This window comes from Ornithorhynchus anatinus, chromosome 7 (genome assembly GCF_004115215.2).
Source record: "Ornithorhynchus anatinus isolate Pmale09 chromosome 7, mOrnAna1.pri.v4, whole genome shotgun sequence".
Classification (NCBI taxonomy): Eukaryota; Metazoa; Chordata; class Mammalia; order Monotremata; family Ornithorhynchidae; genus Ornithorhynchus; species Ornithorhynchus anatinus.
In genome coordinates, this window is record NC_041734.1 from 63,511,561 (window position 1) to 63,539,083 (window position 27,523).

Sequence of the window (27,523 nt, forward strand, 5' to 3'; positions counted from 1 at the left end):
ATGCTGATCTCCCTGACCTCAGTCTCTCTCCACTCCAGTCCATACTTCACTCTGCTGCCTGGGTCATTTTCCTATAAAAAAGTTCAGTCCATGTCTCACCTCCCTCCAGTGGTTGCCCATCCATCTTTGTATCAAACAGAAATTCCTTACCATTTCCCCCTCTTCTCTTACCTCACTGATTTCCTACTACACCCCAGGACGCTCACTTCGCTCCTCTAACGCCAATCTTCTCAGTGTACCTTGATCTCATCTATCTCATCTCCAACCTCTTGCCCGCATCCTGCCTCTGGTCTGTTTCTCCCTCCCCTTTCATATCTGGCAGATGATCACTCTTCCCACCTTCAAAGTCTTATTAAAAGTGCCTCTCCTCCAAGAGCCCTTCTCCTACTAAGGCTTCATTTTCCCTATTCTCTGTGTTGCTCTTGCATTTGAGTTTTTACCCTCTAATCACTTAATATTCACCCCACTCAGCTCCACAGCACTTATGTGCACATACATGATTTTTTTCAGTATCTGTCACCCCTCCTAGACTATAAGCTCCTTGTGGGCAGGGAACATGTCTACCGACTCTGCTACATCGTACTCTCCCAAGAAGTTACTATGGTGCTCTGCCCATAGTAAGCAATCAATGACTATGATTGACTGATTGATTGATTTGGCAATCCAGGTCAGCATAGAAGTCTTCGAAGCACTGTACTCTGGTTGAGTCACATTCTTAAGATCACAGTTTAGACTCTTAGCTATCTGCCACCAGAAAATACAAGGAGAGTGAGTGAAGTCTTTTATTTACTGTGCCTTGTCAAAGTCGAAGACTATTGAATTCCAAGGGAAATAATAATGATGGTATTTGTTAAGCACCTACTATGTGCAAAGCACTGTTCTAAGAGCTAGGAAAGACAGCAGAACCAAATCCCAATCCCAAGTCTTAGAAACGGTGACAAGAAATCACCATCTTGAATATCTAAATAGCTTCAGCCGAATGTTTTAAAAATTAGAAACTCTGCTTGTTTAGTGAGTTTCTTTTCTCAATTCTTGCCACCGGCAATATTGAATGCTGCAGATTTCCGTATTATAGAATCATAGAATCCTTCAGTTGGAAAGGAAGGACATGAAGAGATCATTTGTTTACGCTCCCTGCCTCCAGGCAAGTCAATGATTAAACTATCCAAGACAGATGGTTGCCTGTTTCATTGAAGATCTTTATTGTTTAAAATGATGACCAAGATTTCTTAAAGCAGTATTAAGGCCCCCCTGTTAGTCAAAATGATCCAACTGAAAAAAATGGTCCATCTGAAATCTCCCCTGCTTTAACTGCAGTTTATTTTCTCTCATTCATGTCTCTGTGGCCACGAAGATCAGTAAGTTAGCATCTTATTCAGAGACCCCCTTATCTACTTGAAGCAGTTATAAGTGCACTCCTTTGTCTCCTCTTCTCCAAGCAAAACAACTCCAGTGCCTTACTTTTTCTTCCAAAGCCTATATTCTGTCCCTTTAATTACTTTTACCTCTCTGGTTGAGACTACCTCCATTTTCCTCCTCTGTGCGTTTTGAGAGAGAAGCTGGACACAATAATCTATTAGATCCTAAAGTTTACAGAAGGTTGAAATCATGCCTTTTATTTATGTATTTTGGATAATCCTTGGTTATGCTGCAAAAGTGCTCAAAAAATACTGCAGATTCTGACTGGAGTCCTGCGAGTAGCCCAAGGACACTATTCCTGGTCCTTATGTATCAGATATAGCTGATTTCCCAGGGACAGAAAAACTTGTGCTTTTGAGTTATTTGTGGTCTCTCCATTTAAATCATCCCATCCGCCACATAGCCTCTGCAGAATTAAAGGTCTAAGAAACAGCTGCTCCAGACCACAGAGCTTATCCTTTCTTTCCATTTAAGAGAGGGAGAATGAATATGTGCATGGGTGTGTGCATGTGAGGAAAAAGAAGGGATCACAACCTTTATTAACTGATAGATGGCCTCTTCAGAACTGACCTTTTGGTGGTATTTTTTAAGCGCTCATTATGTGCCAGGCACTGTTCTAAGTGTTAGGGTAGGTACAAAATAATCAGGTTAGACACAGTCCCTGTGCCACATGGGGCTCACAATCTTAATTCCCATTTTACAGATAAGGCAACTGAGGCATAGAGAACTGAAATGACTTGCCCAAGGTCACACAGCAGACAGGTGGAGGAGCTGAGCCTAGAACTCAGGTCCTTCTGACTACCGGGCCTGTACTTCGTCCATTAGGCCACGCTGCTTCGACATAGTTCTGAGGAGAACTCTTAGTTCTGATGCCTTTTTTTTTTGGTTGTTGAGTTCCATGAGAGGAAGCACTTGAAGACAGTTTGGCAAAAAGAGAGGCGTGGCAGTGTGGCTAGGAATAAGAAATCGGCTCAACTTTTTGGTTCTTTCTTTAAAATATCTGTCCCCAAATTCATGCATTTTTTCTTCAAATTGCCTTTCCATTCTTGACTTTTTGGGTCTCTTTTTGCTAGACAGTACAGTTCAGTATAAAGAGAATGGGGTTGGGGAGTGAGGAGGCCTGGGTTCTATTCCTAGCTCTATGTCTGGTCTGCTGGGTGACCTTGGGCCAATCACTTAACCCTTCGGGGCCTCCGTTCCGTCATCTGTAAAATGACCATAAAATCCCTGCTGTCCTTACCTCATCGATCATCATCAGTGGAGCTTATTAAGCTTTTCCTATGCACTTCCCTCTTAGACTGTGAGCCCTGTGTGGGACAGGACTGCGACAGATCTGATTATCTTGGATCCGCACCAGTGGTCAGCCCTAGGTCAGTACCTAGGGCTGCTGCATGGACCCTTCTGCTGGATTATGTGAACTGGGGCCCCTGCATCTCTGTGAGTGACCCTGTTGGGCCTCCACCCTTGCTGATGTCACAGAGGAAACTTGTGGAAATGGTGCAAGGGCCGCTTACCACAAGAGCAAAAAAGTGGAAGTGGTCGCCTAGCAGTGGAAAAACTCCTAGCGATTGAAATGGGGAGACAGAATTCTGTTTCCGCAGACCCGGGTTTAAAGCCATCGTGTGTTCTCCTTTCCCACAATTCTCAGATTACAGAGTCCTAGAAATGCTGCCTGTGGAATGGACTGCGCTATGAGAACAACAGCGTTTATTATTAATAATAATAATAAAAATAGTGGTATTTCTCAAGCGCTTGCGATGCGCCAGGCACTGAACTAAGCACTGGGGTGGATACAAGCAAAGTGTGGTGGACACAGTCCCTATCCTGTGTGAGGTTCACAGTCTCAATCTCTATTTTACAGATGAGGTAACTGAGGCACAGAGAAGTGAAGTGACTTGCCCAGGGTCACACAGCAGACGAGTGGTGGAGTCGGGATTAGAACCTATGACCTGACTCCCAGGCCTGTGCTCTACTCACTACACTGTGCTGCTTCTGCATGCCAAAGTAGTAGTGTCAGAGAGTTCCTTCAGTCAGACAGTCAGTTGTATTTACTGAGCACTTACTGTGTGCAGAGCACTGAACTAAGCCCTTGGAAGAGTACAGTCTAACAATAGACACATTCCCTGCCCAATATGAGCTTACGGTCCACAGTCTTACGGTCACTTCTCTCAGTTCCTGCTCAGGTGACCAGATCCAGTTTTACAAAGGACAGCCACATTTTCAGCTGACCTACCCGCTATCTGTTACGAAAGGGAACTGGTCGCCCTCGTGTCCGGTATTTCAAGTTTCGGGGCTGAACCTCCCTCCACCGAGTTCCGTGGCTCAGCTGTGGGTCTGAATTCATCCAGACCTGAGATGGGAAAGAGGTAGGCTTTGCTCTAGATTTGGGAGAATTTGGGTGGACTTCCACAAAAAGAGCAACAGGCTTTGTGGAGTGTCATTGCTGGCCACCTACCCCCTGCCCTGAATCCCGAATCACCCTGGCAATCACCTTGACCAAATCTTATTTTGGGGGAGGTGGGTAAGACCTCACTGCACCACTGCTGGGAATATGTCTGTTTCTTGTTATCTTGTACTCTCCCAAGTGCTTAGTACAGTGCTCTGCACACAGTAAGTGCTCAGTAAATACAATTGAATGATTGAGCAAAATAGAGACCCAGTAAAATACTGTTGATGTCGATGCAGAGGCTGAGGCTGGGGTCGGAAGTTGGATTTACAGTGACAGGAAAGAGTTCTTGTTGGAAGCAAGAACAGGTGACCTATTTGTGGGGGAGACTACAGCACTTCCAGGAAATGGGGTGAGGAGAATTATCCATATTCATTCAAATGTATTTAATGAGCAATGTGTACAGAGCATGCTACTAAGTGCTTGGGAGAGTACAATATAACAATAAACCGACACCTTTCCTGCCCCTGTACTGTCTAGCTCTACCTAGAGAAAAGAGGCTGAGTAAACTGCTATCTCCAAAGTACATTTCCAACATAATTTCCTCTTCAAAGTAAGAGAAACAGCATGGCTCAGAGGAAGGAGCATGGTCCTGGGCGTCAGAGGACCTGGGTTCTCATCCCAACTCTGCCAATTGCCTACTCTGTGACTTTGGGGGAGCGACTTAACTTCTCTGTGCCTCAGGTTTCTCCTCTGTAAAATGGAGATTATTGAATACCTGTCCTCCCTCCTACTTAGACTCTGAGCCCCATGTGGGACAGGAACTGTGTCCAAAGTGAATATAACCTATATCCATCCCAGTGCTTAGAATAATGCTGGACATATAGTGAGTGTATAAAAAATACCATTCTTATTAGTAAGGCTAATGGCTTTCTGCCACTGGATGACGCCAAAATTCCCGAGTCCCATCCAGTGGATTTCAAGCAACCAGTCAATCAATTGTATTTATTTAGCGCTTACTATGTGCCGAGCACTGCAATAAAAGCTTGAGAGAGTACAATATTCACCTGAGGAGCTTGTTGAGAGATTTGAGACCAAATGCCCTAATAGTCAAAATCCACATGAACACTACCTTCCCTTGCTGGAAACTCAGGGGTGAAAGTTCGAGCGAGTGTGTGTGTCTGTGTGTGTGTTCTATAGAGATAAACAGCCTGCTATTTGGGCGACGCAATCCCCCTTTCCTCACACGATGCAGAGAGGTTTTCAAAAGTCAGACGATGGTTGTTCCTTCAGTTGCAGCTGTAAATGGGTGGGCCCCACAGGAATTTCAGCCACTGAGATCATAAACTGTCCGAGTGGTTTAAGGCTGCAGGGGAGGGGTAGGGAGAACCGATTTGGATCCGTTGCAACTGCACAACGAGAGCCGAGAAGCCCTGTTTTTTGTTGCACTCTTTGTTTAGCCCAAAAGAGAGGACTGGGCTTAAATTAAGGGCCTCCATAAATTGAGAGCACCACGGAGCGTCGACACTGGGTTGAAGTCTGGAGAGGAAGTAAAATACAGGCAGGGCAGGACTGTTTTGCGGGAAGCAACTAGCATGCAAGATATGATCTCATACTAAAAGAAAGAACAGAGTACTGCTACTAGCAAATAAACAGCATATTCCTTAACAGTGCGTCACGTGGAAGGGATAGTCATCCAGACATTGACCTTCTTTCGATCACACTTGGACCCAAGAATAAAGCCAAGTGTGAGCAGGGAACTTGTCTACCAGATCTGTTGTACTGCACTCTCTCAAGCGCTTAGGATAGAGCTCTGTACACGGTAAGCCTTCAGTACACACCATTGATTGATGGATGACCGTCACTAGCCAGAGCAGAAAGACAATGGCAATGCTGTATACTATCCTGGCAATCAATTACCTCTTCTTTGGTTTCCTGGAATGTTATAATTTATAAATGATCTTTCCCGAGACAAGGAGTCAGGCAGGGGGGAAGGAGGTGGAGGCGGCAAATTTAGCTATCCATCAGGACTGGCTCAAGACATTTTGCTGCCCCCAGGCAAAAAAGGAGGGATGAAGAGGCAAAAGGTAAAAGCTGGAAAGAGAAGAGGCACAGTGTCTGGCGTTAATAATATGACTGCCCTGCTATTCCCGATTGCACTGAAGGATTCTCGAGAAGTCGGAGATAAATTCCTGATGACTCAGACTGATCTGCAGTTGGGTCGTTTATTCGGCTTCTTAAATTGCATTGGTATAGAATGAAAGAGAAACCAAACCCAGCCACCTTCCCTCCAATTTGATTCCAGCAGCGTAGGGTCATAGTTTGGGTTGAGGTGAGAAGTGACAATTTTCATGTAACTATGAAACTAATCTAGATTGAACTCAACCTGCTGCTCGACCCTGATGTGATCTTAGTTCTTAGGAAGACAAATCAATTCATCTAAACTCTCTCTGAGAAGTGCAATTTTCTTGTAGGGCTTACGTGACTGTTTATGTCAGGCCCCATGTGGGACCGGGACTGTGTCCAACCTGATTTGCTTGTATCCACCCCAGCGATTAGTACAGTGCCTGGCACACGGTAAGCACTTAGCAAATGCCATAGTTATTATTACTATAACATTTCCTGTGTACAAATTATATTGTCATCCGATTCTTCTCCTGTATTCATTAACGCTGCAAAAAATAATGCCATATTATCCAACTAACGGGCTATTGCTGAAACCATACTCATTTCTGCAGACTAATTGAGTCCAAGCCTTGCCAAGTCCTAGTCAGAATGATATAAACCTGATCCTTCAGCATGATATAAACCTGGTAACTTACAATTTGACAAGCTATGTCACACAAAATGGACTGCTTTCCCAAGGGGGACCCACAGAAGGTAAAGGGACTGGCTAATCTAAAGACTCTCTCTTCCTCTGGGTGATAGTGCTTTCCCTCCTCAAGGACACCTGTTGTCCCTACTATTTAGGAAGATGCCGTTTCTTCCCATGAACCACTTTTTAATGGTATTTTTTAAGAGCTTACTTTGTGTCAGCCACTATACTAAGCTCTGGAGTCAGTCGGTCAGTCAGTCAATTGTATTTATTGAGTACTTACTGTGTGTAGAGTACTTAGTGTGTGTACTCTACTAAGTGCTTGGGAGAGTACAGTGTAACAATATAACAAACAAATTTCCTGTCAATGATGAGCCTACAGTCTAGAGGGGGAGATAGACGTTAATATAAATAAATTACAGATATGCACACAAGTGCTGTGGGGTGGGAGTAGGGATGAATAAAGGGACCAAATCAAGGTGACACAGGAGTTGAAGAAAAGGAAAAGAGAACTTAGGGAAGTTCTCTTTCACGAGATATGCCTTCAATAAGACTTTGAAGGGAGGAGAGCAATTGTCTGTCAGATATAAAGCGGGAGGGCTTTCCAGGCCAGAGGCAGGATGTGGGGAGAGGTTGGCGGTGAGATAGACGAGATCGAGGTACAGCGAGAAGGTTAGCATTAAAAGAGTGAACTGTGAGGGATGGGTTGTAGGAGGAAAGAAGTCAGGTGAGGTAGAAGGGGGCAAGGTGGTTGGCTGGCTTTAAAGCTGATGGTAAAGAGTTTCTGTTTGATGAAAAGGTGGATGGGCAACCCCTAGAGGTTCTTGAGGAGTGGGGAAACATGGACTGAATGTTTTTGTAGAAAAATGATCCAGGCAGCAGAGCGAAAAAAGGACTGTAAGCTCTAGACTGCAAGCTCACTGTGGGCAGGGAATGTGTTTGTTATATTGTTATATTGTATTCTCCCCAGTGCTTAGTACAGTGCTCTGCATATAGTAAGTGCTCAATAAATACAATCGATTGATTGACTGGAGAGGGGAGAGACAGGAGCCAGGGAGATCAGCAAGGCTGATACAGCAATCAAGGTGGGATAGGATAAGTGCTTCGATTAGTATGGTAACAGTTTAGATGGAGAGGAAAGGGTGGATTTTAATGATGTTGCGAAGGTTGAACCGACAGCATTTAGTGATGGAATGAATATGTAGGTTGAATGAGAAGGATAATGCAAAGGTTATAGTCTCGTGAGACAGGAAGCATGGTGGTGCTGTCTACAGTGATGGGAGAGTCAGAGGAAGGACAGGGTTCGGTGGGCGATAAGGAGTTCTGTTCTAGACATGTTAAGTTTGAGGTGACAACTGGACATCCAAAGAGAGATATCTTGAAGGCAGAAGGAAATCTGAGACTGCACAGAGGGAGAGAGATCAGGGAGAGAGATGTAGATTTGGAAATCAACAGCATAGAGGTGGTAGTTGAAGCCACATGAGAGAATGAGTTCTCCAAGGAAGTGAGTGCAGATGGAGACTAGAAGGGGACCCAGAACTGAACCTTGAAGGACCCCCACAGTTAGGGGAGGAGCCCACGAAGAGACCGAGAATGAGCGGCCAGAGAGATAGGAGGAGAACCAGAAAAGGATAGTGTCACCGAAGCCGAGGTTGGATAATGGGTAGGTAGAAGCTAATCAGATTGGACACAGTTCATGTCCCACACGGGGCTCACGGTCTTAATTCCCATTTTTCAGATGAGGGAACTGAGGCACAGGGAAGTGAAGTGACTCATCCAAGCCCATACAGCAGACAAGCGGCAGAGTCCCTCCAAACCTAGGATAGGCTTTGGGCTCTGCAGTGGGCTGCCTCTTCCCTCCATCCTGCCACCAAGGGAACCAACCTGCATTCTACTCTGATTATTTTGTATCTACCCCAGTTCTCTCAGCCTCTCAGGATGGCACCTGGAGAGTTTCCAGTACTCTACTAGTCTTGGCTAGGGGAGGGAAAGTCAAGCAGTGGCATACCCATTCCATTCCTAGCTTGGGCGGTGGCTAGTGCGTGGAGGGCTATAATCTGCTACAAGTCAAAACTCACCCCTGTGCCAGGCAGCATGGCATGGGAGACAGTCGGGGGCGGAGACTCGAGTTTACTGGAGGCACTGGTAAACCACTTCTGTATTTTGACCGAGAAAACTCTATGGATATGGGTATGGATTTGGATGTATATTAATCGATTTCCTCATTTTGGTTCTAGCCAAACATGGCTTGGTCTATATTAAGCCCTTAATAAATGCTAGTACATATTGATGGTATTTTTAACATGTGTATGCTAAGTGTTTGGAGAGCAGCGTGGCTCAGTGGAAAGAGCCCGGGCTTGGGAGGTCATGGGTTCGAATCCCAGCTCTACCACTTGCCAGCTGTGTGACTGTGGGCAAGTCACTTAACTTCTCTGTGCCTCAGTAACCTCATCTGTAAAATGGGGATGAAGACTTTGAGCCCCACGTGGAACAACTTGATTCCCCTGTGTCTAGCCCAGCGCTTAGAACAGTGCTCTGCACACAGTAAGCACTTAACAAATACCAACATTATTACAATCCAATCATTCAGTCATACTTACTGAGTGCTTACTGTGTGCAGAGCACTGTACTAAGCGCTTGGGAGATTTCGACAGGGTTGTTAGGCACGTTCCCTGCCCACAACGAGCTTACAGGCCAGAGGATCCAATAGTTGGGAAGTCGTGCTCCCTGAAACTTGAGAAGCAGTGTGGCCTACTGGAAAGAGCATGGGCCTGGGAGTCAGAGGACCTGAGTTCTAATCCAGCCTCCACCACTTGTCTGCTCTGTGACCTGGGGCACGTCACTTCCCTTCTCTGGACTCAATTCTCTCGTCTGTAAAATGGGGATGAAAACTGGGATTCCCATGGGAGAGAGAAACTGTCCCCCACTTGATAAGCTTGTATCAATTCCAGCGCTAGCACAGTGCCTGGCACATAGTAAGAACTTAACAAATGCCATAAAAAAAAACCCCAAGAAAAACTCCTGTTGGTTCCAAAGCTGGAGTTCTCTAGGGAGACAGGAGCTCTATCCATTAAACCACACTGGAGAAGCAGTGTGGCTTAGTGGATAGAGCATGGGCCTGGGAGTCAGAAGGTCATGGGTTCCAGTTCCAGGTCTGCCACACGTCTGCTGTGTGATCTTGGGTGAGTCACTTCAGTTCTCTGGGCCTGAGTTACTTCATCTGTAAAACGGGGATTAAGAGTGTGAGCCTTATGTGGGACAGGGACTGTGTCCAACCTTTCATTCATTCATTCAATCGTATTCATTGAGTGCTTACAGTGTGCAGAGCACAGTACTAAGCGCTTGGGAGGTACAATTCAGCAACAGAGACAATAATAATAATAATAATGTTGGTATTTGTTAAGCACTTACTAGGTGCAGAGCACTGTTCTAAGCTCTGGGGTAGATACAGGGTAATCAGGTTGTCCCACATGAGGCTCACAGTCTTCATCCCCATTTTACAGATGAGGTAACTGAGGCACAGAGAAGTTAAGTGACTCGCCCACAGTCACACAGCTGACAAGTGGCAGAGCTGGGATTCTGATTCATGGGACAACCTGATTCCCCTGTGTTTACCCCAGCGCTTAGAACAGTGTTCTGCACATAGTAAGCGCTTAACAAATACCAACATTTATTTATTTATTTTATTTTGCTCTGCACATAGTAAGCGCTAACCAAATACCAACATTATTATAATTATTACTAAGTAGCAAAGGCAGGGTCTGTCGCGGCCCCGCCCATCCGGGTTTCCCTTATTTCTCCCGAAAAGCATCAACGTGTATTTTATAAGCGGCAAAAAATAGACGTCGGTCGCCCGTCCCCCCGCCCCCCCGCCCCCCATGCTGCAGCCTGATTGGATGAATTTCCCCCCCTCCTCCTGGGGCCCCGCCCCATCCCCACCTGCTCCCCGCCCCGATGACGACATAGGGGCACGCCCCCTTGTCCTGACCAATCACCGCCCGTCTAGCGCAGGTCCCGCCCCCCCGAGCCCGCCCACCCGGCCCAGGCCACGCCCCCTTCCCCCGACCAATCACCGCCCAGGGACCCGCCCATCCCGCGCAGGCCACGCCCCCGAGTCCACCCACCCGGTCCAGGCCCCGCCCCCTTCCCCCGACCAATCACCGCCCCGGACCCCGCCGATCCAGGGCAGGCCCCGCCCCCTTTCGGCCCGATGACGTCACAGGCCCCGCCCCCTGGCCCGTCCGCCGCCTAGCCCGCTCGGCGCGGGGCGGGGCGCTACTTTTCAGTGCGCGGCTGAGCTGCAGCCGCCGGGTCTCGGAGAGCGCCCTGCTCCTCGCCCCTTGCCATGAGCCCCGCCGCCCCTCGCCTCCCGCTCCTCCTCTTCCCGCTCCTGCTGCTGCTCCTGCCCGCGGCGCACGGTGAGTGGGGACGGGGACGCACGGGGGAGAAGGGGACCCCCCCCCCCCAAATGGAGAGAGACCGGGGAAGCCGGGGGACCAGCACAGCCCATTCATTCATTCAATAGTATTTATTGAGCGCTTACTATGTGCAGAGCACTGGACTAAGCGCTTGGAATGGACAGATCGGTAACAGATAGGGACAGTCCCCTGCCCTTTGACGGGCTCACGGTCTAATCGGGGGAGACGGACAGACAAGAACGATAGCCATAAGTAGAATCGAGGGGATGAACATCTCATTAAAACCATAGCAGATAAATAAGAATCGAGGTGATGCACATCTCATTAATCAAATACATAGGGTAATGAAAATGTATACAGTTGAGCGGACGAGTGCGGAGGGGAGGGGGAGGAGGAGAGGGAAAGGGGGGGAGAAGAGGGTTTAGCTGCGGAGAGGTGAAGGGGTGGGGTAGGGGGAGCAGAGGGAAAAGGGGAGCTCAGTCTGGGAAGGCCTCTTGGAGGAGGTGAGCTTTAAGTAGGGCTTTGAAGAGGGGAAGAGAGTCAGTTTGGCGGAGGTGAGGAGGGAGGGCGTTCCGGGACCGCGGGAGGACGTGGCCCGGGGGTCGACGGCGGGATGGCGAGACCGAGGGACGGTGAGGAGGTGGGGGGCAGAGGAGCGGAGTGTAGGGGTGGGCAGGGGAAAGAGAGAAGGGAGGAGAGGTAGGAAGGGGCAAGGGGATGGAGAGCCTTGAAGCCTAGAGTGAGATGGATAGAGGTCGGGGAGAAGGGGAGCCCCCAGATGGAGAGAGACAGGGGACCCACAGAGCCCCAATTGGAGAGGGGTCAGGGGAGAAGGGGAGCCTCGAAATGGAGAGAGTCAAGGGAGCCGGGGGGCCAGCACAGCCCAGGGGAGAAGGGGAGCCCCCAGATGGAGAGAGAGACAGGGGAGCCAGGGGGCCAGCACAGTCCAGAGAAGAAGAGAGACAGGGGAGCTGGGCATCCAGCACAGCCCAGAGATGGACAGGGGTCAGGGGAGAAGGGGAGCCCCCAGATGGAGAGAGACCGGGAGGCCGGCACAGCCCAGAGATGGAGAGGGGTCGGTGGAGAAGGGGAACTTCGAAATGAAGAGAGCCAGGGGAGCCGGGGGACCAGCACAACCCAGAGAAGAAGAGAGACGGGGGGCCGGGGGGCCAGCAAGCCCAGAGATGGAAAGTGGGGAGTCAGGGGGTCAGCACAGCCCAGAGATGGAGAGGGTCAGTGGAGAAGGGGAGCTTCGAAATGAAGAGAGACAGGGGTCCAGCAGAGCCCCAGTTGGAGAGGGGTCAATGGAGAAGGGGAGCCCCGAAATGGAGAGAGACGGGGAGCCGGGGGTCCAGCACAGCCCAGAGATGGACAGGGGTCAGTGGAGAAGGGGAGTCCCGAAATGAAGAGAGACAGAGGAGCCGGGGGGCCAGCACAGTCCAGAGATGGAGGGTGGGGAGCCCGGAGACCAGCAGAGCCCTGAAATGAAGAGAGACAGGGGAGCCAGGAGATCAGCAGAGCCCAGAGATGGAGAAGAGTCAGTGGAGAAGGGGAGCCCCGAAATGAAGGGGAAAGGGGAGCCAGGGGACCAGTAGAGTCCTGAGAAGAGAAGAGAGCCACAGGATCAGGAGAGCCCCGAAATGAAGAGAGTCAGGGAAGCCTGGGGCCAGCAGAGCCCAGAGATGGAGAGGAATCAGTGGAAAAGGAGAGCCAGAGGACCAGCAGAGCCCCAAAATGGAGAGGAGATAGTGGAGAAGAGGAGCTTCGAAATGAAGAGAGGGGAGCCAGTGGAGCGGGAGAGCCCCAAATGAAGAGGAGAGGGGAGCCAGAGGACTAACAGAGCCCTGAAAAGAAGAGAAGGCCACAGGACCAGGAGAGCCCTGAAATGAAGAGAGACAGGGGAGCCAGGGGACCGGCAGAGCCCAGAGACGGAGAGGAGTCAGTGGAGAAGGAGAGCCAGAGAACCAGCAGAGTCCCGAGAGGAAGAGAGGGGAGTCAGTAGACTAGGAGAGCCCCAAAATGAAGAGGAGAGGGGAGCCAGTGGACCAGCGGAGTCCCGAGAAGGAGAGGAGAACCACAGGCCTGGGCGAGCCCCGAGACGGAGAGGAATCAAGGGAGAAGGGGAGTCCTGAAATGAAGAGGAGAGGGGAGCCAGAGGACCAGCAGAGCCCCGAAAGGAAGAGGGAAGAGCTGCAGGACCAGGAGAGCCTCAAGAAGAAGAGAGATGGGAACCAGGGGACCAGCAGACCCCGAAGATGAAGAGGAGTCAGGGGAGAAGGGGATCCCAGAGAGAAAGGAAAGGAAACCTGGGGTGCCAAAGGGAAGAGAGGAGAGGAGCCTGTGGAGGAAGGGGTGGAGAGCCCAGGGGTGAGGAGGGGAGAGGCCGGGGAGGAGAAAAGGGTCTCCCTGGGCGGAGGAGATCTCTCTTCCTCTGACCCCTGGGCACCGTCATTCTTTCCCTCCTTCCCGTCTCCTCTAGGTCGATGATGATGATAATGGTATTTGATAAGCGCTTAGTATATAGTATATACAAGAACTGTTCTAAGCGCTGGGGTAGAGACAAGGTAATCAGATTGGACACATTCCCTGTCCCACATGGGGCTCAGACTCTTAATCCCCATTTTGCAGATGGTAACTGAAGCCCAGAGGAGTGAAGTGACTTGCCCAAGGTCACAGCAGTCAAGAGGTAGAACTGGGATTAGAACCCATGACCTTCTGACTTCCAGGCCCATGCTCTATCCACTAGGCCATCCTGCTTCTCTAGGATAGCAGTTGGCAGAGATCTGGGATTGATATATTTGTACTGATGTCTGTCTCCCCCCTTCTGGACTGGGAGCCCGTTGTGGGTAGGGATTGCCTCTCTTTATTGCTGTATTGTACTTTCTTAGCGCTTAGTACAGTGCTGTGCACACAGTAAGCATTCAATAAATATGACTGATTGAGTGAATGATATATCGAGTTTTGGATCTAGACAAGATCAAATCTCCCAGCAAGTTCTAGAGGAATCTTGAGTGCTTTTCCAACACACCTCCTCTTGTCTGGGGGCTGCAGAGTGAAGAGGTCAGTGTAGAAGCCCCTAGAAGGGACAAGAAGGAAGGGCGATTCCCCATCTTTGGTTTGGAAGTTTGGGCCCCGATGACCTTCTGGCTGCATCCATGGAGGTGCTGACTCTCCTCCGACTGCAGTTATTCACTGCCAGTAAAGGAAGAAGGAAAAAGGTCGGACCAAGCCGTCAAGGCTAAGCCCCTCCGCCCCTTCTCATGTTGCTGCCCGTGGTAGGAAAAAAAGCTGGTCGGTTCAGTTCTGGCCTTCATACTTCATACTTCAGTGTGCAGAGCACTATACTAAGTGCTTGGAAAATACAGAATAGCAATAGAGACAATCCCTGCACACAATGGGCTCACAGTCTGAGGGGCACCGGGTGGGAAATAGACTTCAAAACAAGTAAACAGGCATCAATATCAATAAGGAGAATTGTAGAAGTATATATATATGTGTATATAGTATATACACATATATATATATATGCACACACACATAAGTGGTGTGGGAGGGGGAGGAGGGGATGTGCAAAGGGAGCCAGTTGTGGTGATATGGAAGGGGCGGGGAGCTGAGGAAGAGCGGGGCTTGGTTTGGGAGGGCCTCTTGGAGGAGCTTTGAAGGCGGGAGGGGGGAAGAGTGATTGGCGGATTTGAGGAGGGAGGACATTTCAGGCCAGGATGTGGGCCAGGGTTCAACAGCGAGACAGGCGAGATGGAGGCACCGTGAGAAGGTTAGCATCAGAGGAGCAGAGTGTGCAGGCTGGGTTGTAGAAGGAAAGAGGTTGTGGATCACTGTCAAAACTGTGGCTCGGTTGTGGGCTTGGACGACTGCACCTGTACCTAAGGCAGAAGTCTGATCTTTTCTTCCCTTTTAAACAGACCCTAGCCTGCTGGAGAAGTCGATGGTCAGTATCTAGCTCGATGATGAATATCAATCTCTAGTTCAACAATGAATACTGAAGGCCATTTGTGGAAAGGGGGAGAAAATGCTCTGATCTGCTTTGGCTTTTCTCCACCAGCTCCTTGAGGGACCCCAAAGCCTCTGGCTAGTAGATGCTTCCCTGTTTTCTTTATATAGATTTATATATTATAAGACCTAGTGGAAAGAGCATGGGGCTGGAAATCAGAGGATCTGGGTTCTTATACCGGCTCTGTCAATTGTCTGCTGTGTGACTTTGGACAAATCACTTGATTTTTCTGTGCCTCAATCTCCTCATCCGTAAAACAGGGCTTAAATGTTCTTCCTACTTAGTAAGACCCATGAGGGACAGGGATTGGGTCCAACCTGATTAACTTGTATCTACCCCAGAGTCTTAGAACAGTGCTTGGCACATAGTAAACGCTTAAAATACCACAAAAAGGGAATAGAGCATGCACCTGGGAGTCAGAAGGTCATGGGTTCTAATCCTTGCTCCGCCACTTGGTTTCTGGCATCTACCCCAGTGCTTAGAACAGTGCTTGCCGTATAGTAAGTTCAACTTTCACAACGTTGCTAAAATCTGCCCTTTCCTCTCCATCCAAACTGCTACCACATTAATCCAAGGATGTATCCTGTGCTGCCTTGATTACTGTATCAGCCTCCTTGCTGACCTCCCAGACTCTTGTCTCTCCCCACTCCAGTCCATACTTCATTCTGCTGCCCAGATCATTTTTCTACAAAAACGTTCAGGCCAAGTTTCCCCACTCTTCTTGTGGTTGCCCATCCACCTCTGCATCAAATAGAAACTCCTTACCATCGGCTTTAAAGGACTCAATCACCTAGCCCCCTCCTACCTCACCTCGCTACTCTCCTACTACAACCCATCCTGCACACTTTGCATCTCTAGCTCTGGCCTTCTCACTATACCTTGATCCTGCTTATCTCACCACCGACCTTGTCCACATCCAGCCGCTGGCCTGGAAAGCCTTCTCTCTTCATATCTGGCAGACAATTACTCTCCCCCTTCAACGTCTTATTGAAGGCAAATCTTCTCCAAGAGGTCTTCCCTGACTAAACTTTCCTTTCCTCTTCTCCCACTCCCTTCTGGGTCACTTTGACTTGTTCCTTTTATCCATTCCCCTTCTCGGCCCCACAACACTTTTGTAGATATCTATAAATTTATTTGTTATGAGTGTCTGCCTCCCTCTCTAGACTGTAAGCATGTTAAGGGCAGAGAATGTGTCCGTTTACTGTTCTGTTGTACTCTCCCAAGTGCTTAGTACAGTGCTGTGCCCACAGTAAACAATAAATATGATCGACTGACTTAAGAAGTACCATAATAATAATAATTATTATACAGTGATTAATTTTGACCACTCTGGTGGTAAAAATTTTTATGTTTATCTCCCGACTGAAGTGTGAGCTCCTTATGATTAGGGAATGTTTCACTTTCTTATTCTGTGCTTACCACTGCACCAGCAAGTGCTCTGTCATTACTGTAACTATTGGTCAGTGGCAATTTTACATTTTATGCAACTCTTAAACCATTAGTCTTTGCGAAAATAATCCTGTCTGGTCTGCTCACTTGCACCCAAAAGCTGCTAAAGGATTGTAAACAGGCAACTTTTCATTTTGAGTGCCAGGGTGAATTTAGGAAAGTCCTGCCATCTTGAGCAGGGTCTAGGGGATTGAGTTTAGAGGGAGGGAAGGGGAGAGAGGAAGAGAAAGGACAGGGTGGTCCCCTCCCCCTCCTCCTTGGGTTGGATGCAAGAGGCTCTTCTCACTCCCGACTCTGAAGCCGGTTGAAGCCCACGAGGGGTTCACAGTCCTAACCACCATTTTACAGATGAAGTAACTGAGGTACAGGGAAGCTAAGTGAGCTACCCGAGGTCACACAGCAGACAAGTGGCAGAGCTGGAATTAGAAACTAGGTTCTCTGACTCCCAGGCCCATACTCTTTTCACCAGGCCACACTGCTTCTCTCTGGGTATGTTGACAGAGGGAAGGCACCATCGCAACTTCACTTCTGGTTCCTTTCTGGCTGCAGCTGTTTGCGGTGGCAAAATTAACTTCTCATTTCCTGTCTTTCCCCTGATTTTCCCATCACTGTGGACAATATCACCATCTTTCCTGTCCCGCAAGTCCGTTACCCTGGGATTATCTTTGACTCATCTCTCTCTTTCAACCCACATATTCAGCCTGTCACCAAATCCTATTGGTTCTTCCTTCGCAACAAAGCGAAAAGCAGCTCTTTCTTCTACATCCATATTGCTACTACCCTGATTCAGTCACTTGTCATATCTCACCTTGACTACTTGCATCAGCCTCCTTGCTGACCTCTCTGCCTCCAGTCCTTACTTCATTACTGCTCATATCATGGCTTAGTGGCAAGAGCACAGACTTGGGAGTCAGAGGTCGTGGGTTCTAATCCTGGCTCCGCCATTTGGCAACTGTGTGAATTTGGGCAAGTCTCTTAACTTCTCTGTGCCTCAGTTACTTCATCTGTAAAATGGGGATTAAGACTGTGAGCCCCATGTGGGACCACCTGATAACCTTCTATCTCCCCCAGTGCTTAAAACAGTGCTTGGCACAGAGTAAGCGCTTAACAAATACCATTGTTATTATATATCATTTTTCTACAAAAGTTTCAACCCCCATCTCCCTCCACCCCTGCAAAAAAAAACCCCAAACCCTTCTAAAGGATGCCCATTCACCTCCATATCAAGCAGAAACTCTTTGCTATTGGCTTTAAAGTACTCAGTCACCTCACCCCCTCCTACCTTATCTCAGTGATTTCTTACTACAACCCAGCACACACACTTTGCTCCTCTAATGCAAATTTACACACTGTACCTCAGTTTTATCTATCTCACTGCTGACCCCTTACCCATGTCCTGCCTCTGATCTGGAACTCCCTGTACCTTCATACTTGAAAGACCACCATTCTCCCCACCTTCAAATCCCTAAAATCATACCTTCTCCAAGAAGTGTTTTCCGACTAGGTCCTCATTTTCCCCTACTCCCTTTCCCTCAGTGTTGCTTATGCACTTGGATCTGTCTCCTTTAAGCACTTGATATTCACTTCACTGTCAGCCCCACAGCACTTGTGTACATATATTTTCCCCCTGCCATCTCCCCTATACGTAATTTATTTCAGTGTCTGTCTCCCCTCTCCAGACTTTAATCTCCTTGTGGGTGGGAATCATGTCTACAAACTCTGTTCTCCCAGGGACTCTGCACATAGCGCTCAGTAAATGCCACTGATTGATTGGGTACGTTTACTCTCTCAGGGACCGCACAAGGCTTCAGTTACCACCCTCATGTGGATGATTCTGTAAGCCCGTCATTGGGCAGAGATTGTCTCTATCTGTTGCCAAATTGTAAATTCCAAGTGCTTAGTACAGTGCTCTGCACATAGTAAGTGCTCAGTAAATACTGTTGAATGAATGAATGAATGAATGAATGAATATCTCTAATCCTGACCACTCATCTGACCTGCAATCTCACATCTCCTCTTGTCTCCAAGATACCCCCCCCCTTAGAGATTCCTTTCATGCCTCATACTTAAAATGTCTAACCTGGAACTTCTTTTCCTCAAACCTCCTCCTTCCCTTTATCTGCAGACCTCAGATGATAGTCCATCTGTCTCCCCCGATTAGACTGTGAGCCCGTCATTGGGCAGGGATTGTCTCTGTTGCCAAATTGTACATTCCAAGTGCTTAGTACTCTGCACATAGTAAGCACTCAATAAATACTATTGAATGAATGAATGAATAATATCACCATCCTTTCTATCTCAGAAGCCTGCCACTATGGTGCCATCCTTGACTCTACTTTGTTTTAACTCTAACACTCACTCTACTGCAGAATCTTGCCATTTCTTCCTTTTTAATTGTATTTATTAAGCACTTGCTATGTGCCGGGCACTGTACTAAGCACTGGGGAAGCTAATCAGATTGGGCACAGTCCATATCCCACATGGGGCTCACAGTCTTAATCCCCATTTTACAGATGAGGTAACTGAGGCCCAGAGATGTGAAGCGACTTGCCCAAGGTCACACAGCAGACAAGCAGTGGAGCTGAGATTACAGCCCAGGTCCTCTAACTTCCAGGCCCTTGCTCTGTATTCTAGGACAGAGCTTCTCTTCCTGACAGTGCCTCCTAGAACATTCTCCCTGCCTCCCCCCGCCATCCTTGCGTGCCGCCACCCCACCCCTCCCACCCCCACACACACCCTGGACTTCCTTTCCAACTTGATAAAAACTCTGGCATTCCACACGTAGAATATTGCCACAAATTCCTCACAGATTTTCCAGCCTCCGGTCTCTTCCCCTCCTCCTCAGGTCTCTACTACAGACTGCTGTACGGCGTGGCTTAGTGGAAAGAACACGGGCTTGGGAGTCAGAGAACGTGGGTTCTAATCCCAGTTCTGCCACTTGTCTGTTGTGTGACCCTGGGCAAGTCACTTCACTTCTCTGTGCCTCGGTTACCTCATCTCTAAAATGAGGATTAAAAGTGTGAGCCCCAAGTGGGACAACCTGATTACCCTGTATCTACCCCAGCACTTAAAACAGTGCCTGGCATATAATAATGATGGCATTTGTTAAGTGCTTACTATGTGCAAAGCACTCTTCTAAGCGCTTAACAAATGCCATTATTATTATTACTACAGATGATTTTCCTGGAGCTCTGCTCAGCTCCACATTTCTCCTCTCCCCAAAATTCTACACTGGCTTCCTGTCTTCCCGCATCACATAAAACCTCCTTACCAGTAAGTTTCTTTTATGCAGGGATCTAGTGTATTGAAATCAAGCAGTGGAATTTATTGAGGACTTACTGGGTGCAGAGCACTGTACTAAGCGCCTGGGGACATACAGAATAACAGTGTTGGCAGGCACATTCCCTGCCCACAAGGAGCTTACTGTGTATAGAGGTAACAGACTTTAAAATAAATTACAGATGCGTATGGAGGTACTGTGAGGCTGAGGGTGAGGTGAATGGCAAGTGCTTAAAGGGTATGTAGATGGGAGACGGTCTAGAGGAAATGAGGGCTTAGTCGGGGAAGGCCTCTTGAAGGAGATTTGATTTTATTAAGGCTTTGAAGGTGTGGAGAGTGGTGGTCTGTCATATCTGAAGGGGGGAGAATTCCAAGCCAAAGTACTTAGAACAGTGCTTTGCACATCATAAGTGCTCAATAAATACCTTTGATTAATACCGACGTGGGCAGGAATTGTCTCTCTTTATTGTTGAATTGAACCTTCCAAGCACTTAGTACAGTGCTCTGCACACAGTAGGTGCTCAATAAATATGATTGAATTAATTAATTAATCAACTCTAAGGCTGTCCACCAGTTTATTAGCCATAAGTGCTCTCTTCACCCTCAGTTACCTCTCCCCAGTTACCTCTCTTCATTTCCTCCCGCCCCATCCAGCTTAACCCCTAGCTGTACCTCACTTTTATCTCTCCAGCCTCCATTCCCCACCTTGCTTACTCTCTTCATCTGGGCTGGAGTCCCCCACTCCTCAAATCTGACAGACCATAGCTCTCCTCTCCTAAAATTCCTCCTCCTTCAACAAGTCTTCCCCAATTAATTTCCCAGCACCCTAAACATATAAGCCCATCAGCCTACTCTAGCACTTATATGCACTTATATGAACTTATTAATACCCCCTCCTCATTGCTCATGTCTGTTCAGTTATTCCTTTGATCACTTTCGATTAGAATGGAAGCTCCTTGTGGACAAGTAATATGCCCCTTCATTATCCTGTACTTCACGAGCATCTAGCATAGTGCACTGCAGCAAGTGAGAGCTCAGTAACTGTTACTACTTATGCAAACTCCTGGGACCTGTCCTCCCTCTCCCCCTTCCCTTCACTGAGAAAAGACCTTGGATTATAATGTTCTTCTTTATTAATTTAAGTTTATTTTTTCCCTAGGTGACTGTCCGGATCCCCCAGAAATACCCAATGCTCATCCACTTTTGCCAGATCCTCCACAGTTTCCCACTGACACTTCCATAACTTATAGCTGTAATAAAGGATTTGTGAAAATTCCCGATAAGTCAAATTCAGTAGTCTGCCTTGAAAATAATCAGTGGTCGGAGTCTACAGAGTTCTGTAACCGTAAGTACTTCATTTTGTGTTTGTGGAAAGTCGGGGCACCTTTAAAAAAAAAAAATGAATGTTTATCTTTCAGAATAATCTCGAGTGCCTTGGGCATTATAGAACACTAGACCCTTAAGTGTTGTGTTACTGTTTCATATTGTTTCTAATTAAACATATCATATCACTAATCTAAATATCTTGCTTCTCAGGAAGAGTTTTTTAATTTTCTTAAAGACTTTTCTTCATATAATAATCTTCTCTGAAAACCAACAATGGACAAGTACATTTACTGCTTAAAGTTTAGGTCGCATCAGTTGTTTTCAGCTATCTTGCAATCAGAAAACATAGCTGAAATTGTATTTAATTTTAGAAATGGAATATTGAAAAATCAAAAACAGGCCACTGAGGGTTTTTTTTTTAAATTCTCTGGGGTTCAGAGTTAAATCCAGTATATGAAATGCGTTCGCAGGTTTTCACGTCTGTTGTATTTTTTAGGGTCCTGTGACGTCCCTCCAACTTTCCGATTTGCTTCTCTGAAGCCTGAATATAGAACTCAGAACTACTTTCCTGTCGGTTCTGTGGTGGAATATGAGTGCCGTCCAGGTTACAAAAGAAACTTCTCGCGCTCATCTAATCTTACTTGCCTTGAGAATTTAGTGTGGTCCAAAGAGCCTGAATTCTGTATAAGTGAGTATGTTTTAATAATTTTTTCCATGTTCATTGATGACATTAAAAAAAAATTCTTCCATTAGGGAGTTTGGAAAAATTTGTTCATTTGAACATTTCCTACTTAGACGGTGAGCCTCATGTGGGATGGGAACTGTGTCTGACATGACTAGCTTGTGTCTATCCCAACGTTTAGTACAGTGCTCGACAGCCTAAACAAATATCATAATAATATTAATGATGGAAGTTAATTCAGCAGGGTTGCCCAGTGGTAACTGTGAGCATGGGGGCAAATTTGAGCTCTTGGTGGAGTGGGCTATCCATCAATGGCATTTCTTGAGCACATACTGTGTGCAGAACACTGTACTAAACACTTGGGATAGTATGATAGAACCATGCAATTCAGCTTTCAATTCAATTGTATTTATTGAGCACTTACTAAGCGCTTGGAAGAGCAATGTACAATATAGCAATAAATAGACATGTTCCCTGCCCACAATGAACTTACAGTCTAGAGGGGAAGACAGACATTAATATAAATTTCAGATATGTTCATAAGAGTTGATAAATGTACACCTGTGCACATATATGAGTCTGGGGGTCAGGGAGATGGATTTGTGTGAACATAAACATGTAAATGCAGGGACATGGGGGCCAGGGAGGTGGGGATACATACCCACGCACGCACACACACATGCACATGTGCAGTTCAGGAAGGTGGATGCAAGCAATTGTGCTTTACTCTTTGGGGTCAGGGAGGTGAGCCCATAGACCCAGGCAAAAGGTGGGGAGGGGGCTGTCCGCTGACATCCTGAGGCCTTGGAGGATACAAAAGGAAGCAGTTAGGTCTTGGTCGTGAGCCCCTTCTCTGTCAAGGCCAGGGCCGTGACAGGATCTGGAGTGTCCATCTCCCACTGGGGAAGCAGCCTGGCCTACTGGATAAAGCAAGGGCCTGGGAACCGAAGGAATTGGGTTCTAATCCCAGCTCTGCCACTTGACTGTCGTGTGACCTTGGGCAAGTCATTTTGCTTCTCTGGGCCTCATTTACCTCAATTGCAAAATGGGGAGTCAATACCTGATCTCCTTCCTATATAGACTGTGAGCCTCATGTGGGAGCTGATTATCTCCTATCTACTCCAGTACTTAGTGCAATACTTGGTACACCGTAAGCGCTGTGATTGTGTACAAATATCACAATTATTATTACTGGGGCTGTCGGGGCTCAGAAGAACCTCTTCCTCACTTGAGGTAGGATCAGGGGGCTGGGTGGGGGGACTCCCAACTCCCTGCTCCCCTCTGGGAGTCTGGAGAGAGCTCCAGCCAGGTGTCATAGCTTCTTGTTGGTCTCTTGGTTACCGAGTGGGTCATGTCCGGATTAGCAGCCCAAGCACATGAGCAGCTGGTGTGGGGAGGAGGTGGGGAGGAAATTTCCGTACCTTCAGTGATGGGATGAAACTTCAGGAGTGTGACTCATATGCTGGGTAAACCACTAATTTTAAGTGTGTGTGTATATTTGTGTCGTATTCATAGACAACAGCAGTGATGGTAAAATTCACCCAAGATTTCATGAGTGATATGATTGCTCATATTGGATCACCATGATAATAATAACTGTGGTATTTGTTAAGAGCTTACTCTGTGCCAGGTACTGTACTAAGCGCTACAGGGGGGATTCAAGCTAATTAGGTTGGAGTTGGATACGGCCCCATCCCACATGGGGCTCACAGTCTTCATCCCCATTTTTCAGATGAGGTAACTGAGGCCCAGAGAGGTGAAGTGACTTGCCCAGGGTCACACAGCAGACAAGTGGCAGAGTCAGGATTAGAACCCAGGACCTACTGACTCCCAGGCCCGTGCTCTATCCACCAGGCCATCTCTATAGATGGAAAGGGTGCATTTGAGAGAGATCCAGTATGATTGCGGGAGTGACCGAGAGGCCAATGCATGCCCTCCTGACCCTGGCCTTATCATGAGTGAAAAAAGACTATCCCTGTCATCAGGAAGTGTGGGGCTTATCTCCAGGTGGCACATATGGATCATCATCATCAGTATTTATTGAGCCCTTACTACGTGTGGAGTGCCGTACTAAGCATTTAGAAGAATACAATTCAACAGAGTTGGCAGTCACGTTCCCTGCCCACAATGAGCTTCCCGTGCAGAGGGATGGGTGGTCATAAACTGGGGTGTGCCTGGATTCTGAACTTGACCATTGCTCTACTTGGGCAAGACAGAGGTAATGAGACAAAAGAGGATGTGACCCCACTACCGACAATCATCACAACAATAAGGAGAAGCAGTGTGGTCTTGCCTAAGGTTCCTCTCTAGACTGTGATCCCCCTCTAGGCCTGGGAGTCGGAAGGCCCTGGGTTCTAATCCCTGTTCTTCCATTTGTCTGTTATGTGGCCTTGGGCAAGTCACTTCTCTTCTATGGACCTCAGTTCCCTCATCTGTCAAATGGGGATTAAGACTGTGAGCCCCATGTGGGACAGGGGCCGTGTCCAACCTGATTCTCTTGTATCTATTCCAGTGATAGTACTGAGCTTGGCACGTAGTAAGCGCTTAACCAATACCATTAAAATAATAACTGTGGTGTTTAAGTGCTTAGTATGGGCCAAGCACTATAAAAACCACTGTGTCCCCACTTCTCACAAGCCAGTAACTTTGGCATTATCTTCGACTCATCTCTCTCAGTCAACCCACACGTTCAATCTGTCCCCAAATCCTGTCGGCCTCACCTTCAAAACATCTCTGAAATGCACCCTTTTGATCCAAATTCCTACCACACGGATCCAATATAACCCTCCTTGACTACTGCATCAGCCTCTTTGCTGACCTGAGTGCATCCTGTATCTCCTCACTCCAGTCCTTTATCCACTCTGGTTAAAGTTGGATCATTTTTCTAAAAAAAAACATTCAGCCCATGTCTCCCCATTTCTCAAGACCCTCCAATGGTTGCCCTTCCACTCTGCCTCACACAGAAACTCCTTACCCTTGGCTTTAAAGAACTCAATCTACTCACTTCCTCCTACCATACCCTACTGATTTCCTACTATAATCCAGCCCACACACCTGGCTTCTCTAACGCCATCCTGCTCACTGTGCCTTGATTTCATCTACCTCGCCACCTGCCCCTTACCTACATCCTTCCTTTGGCCTGGAATTTCTTTCCAATTTATATCTCACAGACTACCACTCTCTCCATGTTCAAAACCTTCCTAAAATCACATCTCCAAGAGGCCTTCTCTAAGCCCTCATTTTCCCTACTCCTCCTTTTAGCATCATTCTTGCATATGGATCTGTACCTTTAAGTGCTTGATTCGTATCCCATTCTCAGCCCTACAGCAATTACGTCCCTATCCATAATTCATTTCAATGTCTGTCTCTCCCCCTAAACAATAATAGTTTTCATTATAGTACCTGTTAAGTGCTTATTATGTATCAAGCACTGTTCTAAGTACTGGGGTAGGTACAAGTTAGTAGCGTTGGATGCAGTCCCTATCCCACATGAGGCTCCTTGTAAGCAGGTAATGTGTCTGCTAATTTATCGTACTGTTCTAAGTGTTTAGTATAATGCTCTGCACAGTTAGCACTTCATAAATGCCTCTGATTTTTTTTTATGGTATTTGTTAACCGGTTACCATGGGCCAGGCACTGTACTAAGATAGAAGCAAATTAAGTCGACATAGTGTCCGTTCCACTTAGGACACGGTTTTAATCCCCATTCAACAGATGAGGGAACTGAGGCACAGAGAAGTTAAGCTACATGCCCAAGGTCACACCGTAATCAAGTAGCAGAGTTGGGATTGACTGATTGACTGATTAAATATTAAGCAGTGAAGTAGGTTCAAGTTCTTGTCCCACGTGGGGTTCCCTGTCTGAGGGGAGGAAGAACAGGTTTTGAATCCTACTTTTACAGATGAAGAAACTGAGGCATAAGGAATTAAGTGACTTGCCTAAGGTTCCTCTCTAGACTGTGATCCCCCTCTAGGCTGGGAGCTCACTGTGGGCAGGGGATGTGTCTACCGACTCTTATATTGTACTCTCCCAAGCACTTAGTACAGTGCTCTTCACACAGTAAGAGCTCAATAAAATGTAATTAAATGGCTGGTCACACACCAGGCAAGGGACAGAGAATTATAACATCTACTACCCTGATATGTACTCTGATAATGATGATGAAGAATTTAGGTCTGATGCAGTGTGCCTAATCAGGAAAAGAATGGTATCGATTTGATCCTTTTTCTACAAGTTGAAATAGAGGCTACATGATAGGTTTATTGCAGTGTTTTATAATAATAATAATAATGTTGGTATTTGTTAAGCGCTTACTATGTGCCGAGCACTGTTCTAAGCATTTGGGGAGATACAGGGTAATCAGGTTGTCCCACGTGAGGCTCGCAGTTAATCCCCATTTTACAGATGAGGTAACTGAGGCACAGAGAAGTTAAGTGACTTGCCCACAGTCACACAGCTGACAAGTGGCAGAGCCGGGAGTCGAACCCATGACCTCTGACTCCGAAGCCCAGGCTCTTTCCACTAAGCCACACTGCTTCCCAATGTGTGAGCCCAGCCAACAGCTCTAGTTCATCTAGAGAAGCAGTGTGGATAGAGCAAGGTCTTGGGAGTCAGAAGGACCAGGGTTCTAAACCCGCCTCTGTCACCTGTCTATCGTGTGACCTTGGGCAAGTCGCTTCACTTCTCTTGGCCTCTGTTACCTCATCTGTAAAATGCAGATTCAATCCTACTTCCTCCTCCTTAGACTGTGAGCCTCATGTGGGACAGGAACTGTGCCTATTGCGATTAACTTGTATTTAACCAAATGCTTAGAACAGGGCTTGGGCTCATAATAAGCACTTAACAAGTACCATAATGAAAACTTATTATCGTCGAGGAGAAGCCTCTATGGGACAAAATAGCCACCTGTCTATTTTTCCGTCCTGACTGTGGAGCCTCACGCCAACTCCCTCTGTTGCTTAGTGCTGTAAATTACCAACTCTAGTTCTGCTATTCCTGGGTGTGGCTGTAATTCTTGGTTCAGTACATACTTGCATAAAGTCCCTCTAAATATACACTCCATTCCATACTCTCTGCATTATTTGTGATTCGTTCTGGCTAGAGTGGTTGATCTTATGTACATATGCATAATTTATTTATTTGTATTCATATCCGTCTCCCTCTCTTGGCTGTAAGCTTGTGATGGGCAGGGAACACGACTAATCAACTCTGTTATATTGTACTCTCCCAAGTGCTTAGTACAGTGGTCGGCACACAGTAACCATTCAATAAATGTGATTGAGTGATGATGACCAATATCCTGGGTGCAAGAACAAGGGAATTATAATATTGATACTTGTTAGGCTCTTTTAAGGCACTGGGTTAGATACAAGTTAATCAGTTTGGACACAGTCCCTGTCCCTCATGGGGCTCAACAGTCTTAATATCCATTTTACAGATGAGGTAACTGAGGCACAGAGAAGTAAAGTAACTAGCCCGAGGTCATACAGCAGACGTGGTGGAGCTGGGATTAGAACCAGGTCCTTCTGACTCCCAGGCCCGTGGTATATCCACCAAGCCACACACTGAACTATCCTTGTTTCTTTTTACTCACAGTAATAATATTTTTAATCCAGCTGAACCTTGCCCTTCTTGTCTTTCTTCTGCTGCATGCATCATCAAAGATATTAATATTCTTTGGCAGATATCCTAGCTGTTCATAGCTGTCATAGCCTTGCATTGCTTTACTGCTTATCATCTT

The 27,523-nt window shown here is 47.2% G+C and overlaps 1 protein-coding gene across 4 annotated transcripts in view; it reads left to right on the forward strand.

Annotated features, from left to right (window-relative positions):
• Positions 1-10,904: 10,904 nt before the first annotated feature.
• Positions 10,905-27,523, forward strand: part of LOC100075257 (complement decay-accelerating factor) — a 51,753-nt gene continuing 35,134 nt past the window's right edge. For all 4 annotated transcript variants that reach the window (XM_029068189.2, XM_039912474.1, XM_039912475.1 and 1 more), the window contains exons 1-3: positions 10,905-11,038; positions 20,935-21,120; positions 21,598-21,789. In XM_029068189.2, coding sequence (XP_028924022.2) covers positions 10,966-11,038; positions 20,935-21,120; positions 21,598-21,789 — 451 coding nt within the window. In that variant the 5' untranslated portion in view covers positions 10,905-10,965. The remainder of the gene's footprint in view (positions 11,039-20,934; positions 21,121-21,597; positions 21,790-27,523) is intronic.